The 9,306-nt window shown below is 47.8% G+C and overlaps 2 protein-coding genes across 2 annotated transcripts; both read left to right on the top strand.

Annotated features, from left to right (window-relative positions):
* Window positions 1–1,650: 1,650 nt before the first annotated feature.
* Window positions 1,651–2,719, top strand: BO88DRAFT_445092 (LysM peptidoglycan-binding domain-containing protein; the record flags this gene model as incomplete). The annotated part of the gene is made up of 3 exons (XM_025710170.1): window positions 1,651–1,797; window positions 1,874–1,931; window positions 2,023–2,719. The coding sequence occupies 3 exons, from the start codon at window positions 1,651–1,653 to the stop codon at window positions 2,679–2,681; spliced, it is 864 nt and encodes a 287-aa protein (XP_025561210.1). The 3' UTR covers window positions 2,682–2,719.
* Window positions 2,720–4,176: 1,457 nt separating this feature from the next.
* Window positions 4,177–5,234, top strand: BO88DRAFT_427151 (uncharacterized protein; the record flags this gene model as incomplete). The annotated part of the gene is made up of 3 exons (XM_025708961.1): window positions 4,177–4,235; window positions 4,270–4,751; window positions 4,795–5,234. 3 exons carry the CDS (start codon window positions 4,177–4,179, stop codon window positions 5,232–5,234), a joined length of 981 nt encoding a protein of 326 aa, XP_025561209.1.
* Window positions 5,235–9,306: the final 4,072 nt, after the last annotated feature.

Raw genomic sequence — 9,306 nt, 5'->3', positions numbered from 1 at the left:
AAGTCTTCTCATATGATGGAGTACATTTGTGTTACTAGTCACGTGAACGCGAGCTATTGATGACTAATGTAAAACTAAGTTGCGGGAAGCCACACGCGACACGCGACGGGGTCAGAAATAACTGCAACAGTGTCAGACCGGAGCTGGAAGACAGTTCGGTCATATCAGAGAAATTTTGACCCTGAATTAACTTATGTACATGATATGATACTGTGTCTGATACTGAGTTAGCTCTGTATGTAATAGGATATTTCCTTCAAGAATAAATGAATAAGTCAATGATAACCCACACAGTCAGCATAGGCTGAAGTAACTATATATACAGGGTGTGGTATCTTCGCCTCTATGTCACCGCTATTAATCCAAACAATTCTTATCTTCAAAACCCCGAAGGCACTTCACCCAATTCCACGATTGATTGCGCCAAAGTATTTAGTAGATGGTTTGTTGTTGTTCATAAAGTCATGCTTGATACTGCCAAGAGAAGGAGCAGCTGGGATCGCCGTAGAATAAGTTCAGCCCGAAATGTCGTGCGAATTGACCGAGTTAAACAAGTAGAAAATAGTCAGTCCCGTCTCTGATGTCTTCAGCTTATTGGAGATACGTCACATGCAGACAGACTCAGACGGGTCAAGTTCCGCATACTCGGCTTGTTGCCAATGTGCCAGGCAGATCTTCTCTATACAGAAAAGGCTGCAGACATATATTTGATACAGCATATGCATTGCAGTAAGCAAATGGCACTAGATTAAAATAGCAGAACCACAGCAAGTAGTGAAGGGGTAAAATCAGCAGTAGTTATTAGGATTATGTAAAAATGTAAATACCTAATGAAAGAGCGAGACAGGATCTACATTGGACGAGAAACAGATAAGAAGCACCAAGCTTGGATAATTGAGGGATGTTGCTCGAATTCTACTAAACAGATATTGAATTCCTTTCTCTCCCCCACTACATTTAGATTCAATGTTCAATTCATATGTTAGGAAGTTGTCATTGCCGTGCGCGCCCGGGCCGCAAGGCCGAGTATACGGTCCCGCCCTTTCGCAAGGTACCCCCGAATGCGGAATTCTGTCGGGGAGGATATCCGGGGCAAGAAACGATCGGCATCCCGGCGGACCCTGGCGGCCATTGCCGGGCGGATGCCAGGGCTTATGCCAAGATAATTATAGGATGTCGTTATGTCTTTAATTGATTCTTCACTGCTCGTTCAATGTATGATCCTCGTTTATTGAGAAGCGTTGACGACAATGTCATGTCAAATTCTGTGCTCGGCGTAGTCTCCGAAAACCAAACGCTTGCTTTATCTCCGAAGTAGGCAGTCTCCGGAATAGCCGATAAATACGGGGACAACACCAAAAAAGGCCGATAAGTCAATCTATTCCAAGGCCTCAGAATTTCACAAGGAGCAGAAAGTAAGCCCACAATATATATTGCTCCCTATACCCATTTACCTTTTCAGGTACAATCTGCAGTAGCTTGCCCGCGACTGCCGGGGATTGAAAGCTATCAGTTTCCACTACCCTAGCATAGCTTCTTCAACATGCAGCACACACTTTTCCAGATCCACTTCGTTTCACACCACAGCCTCGTTACTCAGTTCATCCAGTATAAACACCGGGATTTGCAAATATCGAAGCCCAGTCCCAGATGGCGACTGTAAGGGTACGCGGTTGGGATAAGATCTTCGCCGTTGCGGGGCCGTCCCCGCGGGAAGCCATTATCTCCGAGGCTGCAATATACTTTAAGCTTACGCGTATGAGAAAGATCGCCGGAGCTTCCTCCATCGAATATCTGGTTGCGACATTGGACACATCATCACCATCGACCCGACCACGGAAGGGACGCAATCTCTGTATGAACATAAAATGAGAGCGCCCTCGCCCATAAATCCTATCAACTACACTCCGCTCATCATACAGCAAAAGAAAGTCACTCCCTTAACTACAAACCTTGTCGCTCTTTGAAAATTCCATTCATTTGACTTCAATTCTTCTACCATGCACTTCCTATCTCTCGCAGCACTGCCTTTTCTGGCGTCGGCAGCCACGGCAGCGCCGACCTGCAACCGCTCCCACTTAAACAGCACCGTCGGTCTCTACACCGTCCAAGAAGGCGACACCATGGCCAGTGTCTCCAATTCCGTAAACCGTGGAATCTGCGATATCGCACGACTCAACCGCATGGCCGATGCCATGATCCCCTTCCTGACAGGAGAACAGCTGCTCATTCCCCCGGAGACCTGCACACCCGACAACTCCACATGTCTGCTCTTTCCTAGCCACAACGACAACTACGCCGACTGCGTTTCCGGTGGTCCTCACACATACTACACCGTGAAGGGTGACACTATCCGCACCATCGCCCTGAGGCTGAACATCACTGTCGACGCCCTCTCCGCAACCGCTCAGGGTGGAGTCAGTGATCCTGACGCACTGGTGCAGGTGAACAATGAGCTGAAGGTCCCTCAGTGCAGTCCTAGTGTGTGTGAGGTTGAGCCGTATCAACTTATTTATGGCACCTACAAGGATCTAGCCGACAAGTATGGCTCTACTGTGGGCCAGATCATGGCGTTCAACCCGACTTATAATCACTCGGATGTAGCTAGGGGTGAGGGTGCCGTTATTACTTTGCCCAAGAACTGCAGGAACTTGGGTGATAATGTTACTGTTATTTCTTAAGGAACAGATTTGGTCGGTGGTCCTGTAGGGAGGATGGGGGTGTGATAGGGTGTGTTTGTACATATTGTTTGTACATACTGTTTGTACTATATTGTCTTTCTTGGTAGAATATTTATTTAGACTGTTGATTCAGTTCGTTGTGGGGGCCATTTTCGCTGTCACCATTGTGCTGCTACGTCTTTCCTTGTTCATGATAACTTAGCAGTGCTAGAGAGTTTGGTATAATTGGCCGGAAAGCGGCCAGCCAAAAAATAAATAAATAAATAAAAATAAAAGCTTACTGGAGAGCCTTTTAAGGTTACACCACGGGAATTACCGTATGGGAGTGATTAAAGTGTGCTTTTCTTTCTATTCATTCATTGCCGGAGTCTAACAGTGCCATTCACGGCTAGAACCATACATCCAATCCCAACACTAGTAGCTGATCTTAACAAGAATGACCCAGAGTAGCGACTTAACATAAGCAACTTGTGACTAGCAACGCCGCTCAATCGGAACGATACAATATCCGCCTCCTATACCGAACTTCAATGAGGAGTGTTAATGTATTGATCCAACGACATGCCAGTATCGCAATCAACGGTCCGTGGGCATCGGATATCTATCCTTCGGAGGAGTAGATATATATCGGCATTCCAAGCAAACAACATGAATGCAGCGATTACTTATGCCAACGCCTTCGCCTATTACGGAGGGTGGACCACTGCATACATAGTGACGCACGATGTTGTCCTGTCCACATTTACAGCAGGTCCACCCCCTATCACACATGTCCTTTGTCACACAACCCTCTCGACTACAAAGTGCTCCAATAGTGGTAAAGTGGCGCGTGCTGTGCTCGGAGCACGGTGCACATCGTCTGCTGCCTGGCACTGGGCGTGCTTTTGGGCAGTAGGTGGTGATGGATTGCCAGACGTGGCCACACGGTGAAATCTGATGGATGAGTAACACATTGTGCTGGCCTTTTGCGAATAGTATCAGCTGTGGACGGGATTTGCCAAAACTGCACCTGCGCTAGTAATTCCGATAGTGGGTGTGTTGATGTTGGTACTTTGATTAACTAGGCAGGATAAACATTTATACAGCAATCGAGTGAGAAGAATAATGATCTCTCTTGCATTATTGTCGGAATATCCCGAAACAGGATTTTGATCGTAATAAGGTGGCTGCCGATCACGAGGAGGCATTTACCGCAACAGTTACAGTTATAATCTTCTTCAAGAGTTCTGGCCGCTGCTAGCCTATGGTGTGGTTCTGAGCACTTCACCGAAATAAATGAGTCAGAGGTGTGTAGAAGAAGGACTATAAATAAGTGTACAACAACCTTCTCCTGTTTGAGTAAGTGGTTGTGGTCGCCAGGTTGTACATTCCACCGAAAGTGAACACATTGACTCGCCCGGTCGCCATTCAACAACCTAAATGCTTTCAAACCGCCGCTCTTGCATACCAATCACTCTTTGCACCAATGGTTTCTGGTCAGCATATAGGACCCAAAATGACAGCCCCAAGTCCCGTCTGGGCAGTCCAGGACATCGTCTATGGTAAACATGATATGTGGGCGGAGCTCGACATTGCATGCAAAGGCAAGCGTTTTTCGAATAGAGATTTCCCCCGAGAACTTCGTCAACTCGCAGACATCTTTCAGCAAGTACGCGCGATATATTAACGACATGTTTGACCGAGACTGCAAAACCACATACGATGAATTCTATGACTGGGTTGTAGCTCCATTCCTTCCTATTCTTGCTGAAGTTCAAGCATCGCCATTGGATGGAAGAGCTTTCACACTTCGTGATTACCTCGAACCGGAAACATATTACTTGCAGCTTTACTTCGTCGATGAGAGGATGGAACCCCGGTTCGACTATGATGTTCAAATGCCGCTACGCGAACCGGGCGTTTACATAGGCGACGTGGCCCTTCACCCCGGTTGGAGCGAATACACACCAGAAACAGTACAACAGTGCCTCAGCGACGGTCAATATGGATATTCTAAGCACCCAAGGAAGGTTTGTGTCGATGGAAAGTTATGTTTCTTCAAGAAGCCCCGCAGCAAGCGAGAGCTCCTCCGTGAGTTGGACGTGTACGAGAAAATGGAAAAAAAAAAAAAAAGGACTGAGCAACAATTCGCAAGTACGTGTACCTCGGCTTATCGGTGTGGTATATGCTGGTCAGCACTGCCGTCATGCTATCGGTATTTTGTTATCGTTGGTAGACTGCGACAATCGTACCCTTTCATGTGCACTACATGGTGAAGTCGCAATTGCGCAACGGAGGAAATGGGAGGAGCAAATTACTACGACTGTGGAATTATTGCATGAGGCTGACATTATTTGGGGAGACGTAAAGCCGAACAATGTGTTGATAGACAGGAACGAGGATGCATGGGTGATCGATTTCGGTGGTGGATACACGCCAGGATGGGTGGAGAAAGAGCACATGGAGACAATAAAAGGCGATAGAGATGGCCTTTCGAAAATCAAGGATAGAATATACTCACACGATGGCAGCGAAGAAGGGGGAAGAGCCTCACAAGGAGATGGGACGTATTAGAGAGGGATGAATCGATTTTGAGCGGGATGTCGATTCGATTAAGATCCAGAAATCTACTAGAGGTGTAATGTTCTCATTGACACCCTCTAGCATGTCTCTGGTCATTGACTACTAAGAGTCAATAGTAGTAGGTAGTTCAATTCAAATCAACATGATTACTAAGTTGATTCAGCTAATTCGGCTACGGTGTGTGAGCTGTCATAATGCCACCTCGTTTCAAATTGAGACCCGAGAAGGGTGCTATTCAACGTGAATACTGAGTCTCTTCTATTGAGTACGTCCAGCAATGAAGGTATCTACTTCACTCTGCCAGCGGTGCAGAGTCCTCCAGTTCAATGACGAGGAACACGGGACTGTGGAAAAATGCAGAACAGGCGAGCACCAGGTTATCTTTGACAAATATGATCCGGAGGGGGCGAGGTGTGAGGAGATGGAGCTTCGAAGGCAAACCATTTTCCTGGATTATGATCTTTTCGACAACTTTCCTGATCTTCCTGCCTTGTCGGCCTCTAGTGCATCCGCATGTGGCATGTGCTTTGCCATGCGTGAGAAGATAGTCCAACTCCAACGCAAGGCAGATAACAAGATCTTGCACGTGGGAACGCCCAGAGTTCTGGGATTATATTGATACGACTACCATTACGTTGGTGTAGCGGGGTATTTGGGAAATATATATTCACAAGGTGGAGGATATATAACATGACTGAAGTCATTGCTAAGAAGAAAAGGCGATCAGAACCCCACCTAACGTATTGAGAAATTCACTCCAGCCAGGGTCAGCTGATCTTTCGGCTCTCTGATCACAATCTCCTTTAAACCATCCACCCCACTCTCTTGAGATCTAGATAGATCAAATGCATTTCTTTATTTCCCTTGACAGAAAGTGCCATTCATAGTCATAAGTGATGAGGTAGTTCTCGCCAAGCCGGCCTCTGTAACCAGAATCCTATCCATTGTATTTATTACCAGCAGGAAAAAGCTGTCTACCGATCCATTGCCACCTTTCTTTCGGAAAAAGATACTATACTCAACTGGACCGAGAATATACCTACCAGTGCCTTCTGTGATGGCTGGTCACCTCACCGACCTCGACTAATAGGTGTACTGCATAACAAGACCTATAAGTAATGCCCGTTCTAGACTACCGGGATTATAATAACAGTCAGTATATTACCTCGTTAAAAATTCTCAAGTCTTGGCGCAGTGAGTGCCACTTATTCTTGGATCTTTCTGATAATCAGGAAATGGCATGGTACCAAATGTATACACTTATGGGAATTGAGGAGGAACAGGCCTACCCGAGCGTTATCAGCTGCCAAAGTGGCTACTGACCTTCCTTTCCGTGGCCGATGTAGTGAGTCCACCAGATAGCAACTTAGGCCAAGAGAAGTAAACACAATGCGAGAGCATGGAAGAGACTACTTGCTACTCCGTTTGAACTCGGAACGCTGTGTGCTACGCAACAATATGGCACTAAGGAGAAACATGAAAGCCTAGTGGCTCATGGTCCAGCAATTTTCCGGCTGTTAGTGATAAAGCAAGGAACCTCTTAGAAGCCCGGATACTCAAGCTACAAAACCGGTTATGGCTCGATGTCAAGATGGCGTGCGAAGTATATTGGAGATAATTTCCGTGTGTTATTAGCCAGGAACGGCTATAGAGAGCGAAAACTAGGAAATGATAGGACCAGGAAATCCATCTCGCCACGTTATCGGAAAACAAGACAGACCGGACATGTGGGTACTACTGTGCTCCATTCCCCAGAATGTAACTGAAGTACACGCTAGCTGGGATTCCGATAGGCACACGGATAGTATGAGTTTCGATGAGTTTCTATGGACTTGCGAGATTGAGGTGAAAATCCTTTCATTCTACAGCAGCGGACTCTCCCGACCCTGCTCGATCAACCGTGGCTATTCTACCTTCATTGGAAAACCAGCCATGTTGTCTTTCACCGACACCAGCAATGCGTCGTGTGTCTCTTATATGGCGGTTAGATGTCTGCCCAAGATGATTCTACATCTTGGGTTTCAGTACAATCTTTGTGTAACTTTGAACTGTGTTACTGGGTCCGCAGCACCGTCGGAGTCGCTCGACTATCCCGGAAACGGCAATGATGGCCTCCGTCCGACGCGTCGGCCATGACCAGGGCCCCCTGTTCAATGGGGCTTGGCGACACGCTATAATCTTATGGCTTGCCTTGGGCGATGCTTGATGCTGCATTAGCACAATTTGGGCTTAATGGACATCGGGCGCACAGCAAACAGTGCCACGATCTGTCTCAGTGAAAGCCAGGTGCACGTATCCCGAGGTGTGTAGTGTATGATAGACAGTTCTTAGTTACACAAGTGGGGATTAGCGTCCAAAGCAGGATCTTTAGTTGGCTAGCTGAACCGTGTTACTGTGTTGGCCTTTCTGTTCAAACCATGCTGCTAGTGGCCGAACCGAGGAAGTTACTCAGTTAGATTAAGAGTAAGATGTGGCTTTGTTGTACACGATAGGTTCGGATGTATGCCCCATTATACCACGCCTGCATGCAAAGTTCCCTTGTAGCAAATACGTATTTACATCACAAATGAATTAATGAACGATTGTGTTCACCGTGAAGCATACTGTGCGCTGAGCGCCACGACAGATATGTTGTCAGAATCCTGAAAACCAGCTGAGGCTACTACGAAGCGCGCAGGATGCGCAACTGCGACGGTGCAGATCGCCCCGAGCCTTGTACTGCGCGGATTTCTACCAGTAGGCTGCTCGGCTTCCGACACCACCTCGGTCGTAATCCCACCAGAGAGCCGAGACGAGGGCGTGGGATATGACTTTCTTGAAGCCGAGACACCGGCATGCATATGGACAGCATATGTTACTTGACTCGCATGCGACGAATAACGCAATGGATCCGAATATCATATGATAATGTACGCCGCAGGCGGAACCGGTTTGGATGTCTGCGTGGATGGGAGGGGGATGATGCACTGTGGGTCGCAACTCACTCAATGAGAATGGCCGATGAAATACTTTGTTGCGGTCCACCGATTTAGTGCGATGGAGGGAGCGGGGACGAGAAACGCGGAGCACCAAAAGGAAACATGATTACGGAAATGTTGTTCCTCCCACTCGAGTCTCGACTTATCTGCGAATAAGACTGCGTGGGATGATTGATGTACTCACCTATGGTCTCGAAGGCGTTGACAGGAATATTGTCCATCTGACCAGAGCGAGAATCGGCGGCTATAGAAATTATCCGGACCATAATGTGCGTGAACTTTGTTGAGACGTATCATACTTCTTCCCCTTGACGCGATGCCGTTCCTTGGGTCGACATTAGGTGTGGCGTCGGGTTGCATCGGGAGGCCGGGATGCGAGGCCAGGCGGCACAAGGGAGACGGAATAGCTGCATGGTTTCAAGCCGATAGAGGTTGGCCGTGTACGGATTAGCTTCGCAGCCAAGAGGCTAGACACCGATTTGCAAGGACCGACCCGATATCATCCCCAATACCATGAGGGATGGCATCTGGCAGCGACCACATGGACCATGACGTTGAGGAACGATATCAAAGCGTAAAGTGACGTTGTCAGTTGACACGCGAGCTGAGCCCTGCGTCATGGTGGAGGAGAAGGATATTGGAATTGCTGTGGAGGGACGCGGAGAAGGGACTGGGGAAATGTAGGGTGAAGGAGACGGATGTGGACTACTGTTGTTAGTAGCAAAACTACTTACTTTGGACTGTGTAGGATCCGGCCGGAGAAGGGCGGCAGAAATGCAGGCAGAAACCAGTTGGCCGCCTGACTAGACCTAACTAGGAGTAGTACCAGGGGAATACTGCAATATTATTGGTGGTGAGTAAAGAGATTGGTGACGTCATGGCTCACCGCCAGCCCCGGCCGACAAAAAGTCGTGCCGATCGGGTTAGCCTGAGCAGGTGACCGTGCATTGCTTTTGCATCTTGTACTACAACGGAGCGTGTCTACTCCACAGCCTGTCGCGAAGTCCAGGGAAACCGCCTGCATGGCCACTTTCTGAGCCATTCGGAAAATCCTGTCCTGTACCTTGAGCCTGGCACATCGGGCT

The sequence above is a fragment of the Aspergillus vadensis genome, assembly GCF_003184925.1.
Source record: "Aspergillus vadensis CBS 113365 unplaced genomic scaffold BO88scaffold_17, whole genome shotgun sequence".
Classification (NCBI taxonomy): domain Eukaryota; kingdom Fungi; phylum Ascomycota; class Eurotiomycetes; order Eurotiales; family Aspergillaceae; genus Aspergillus; species Aspergillus vadensis.
Note: the sequence above shows the minus strand (reverse complement) of the source record. Positions and strands in the feature narration are given on the sequence as shown.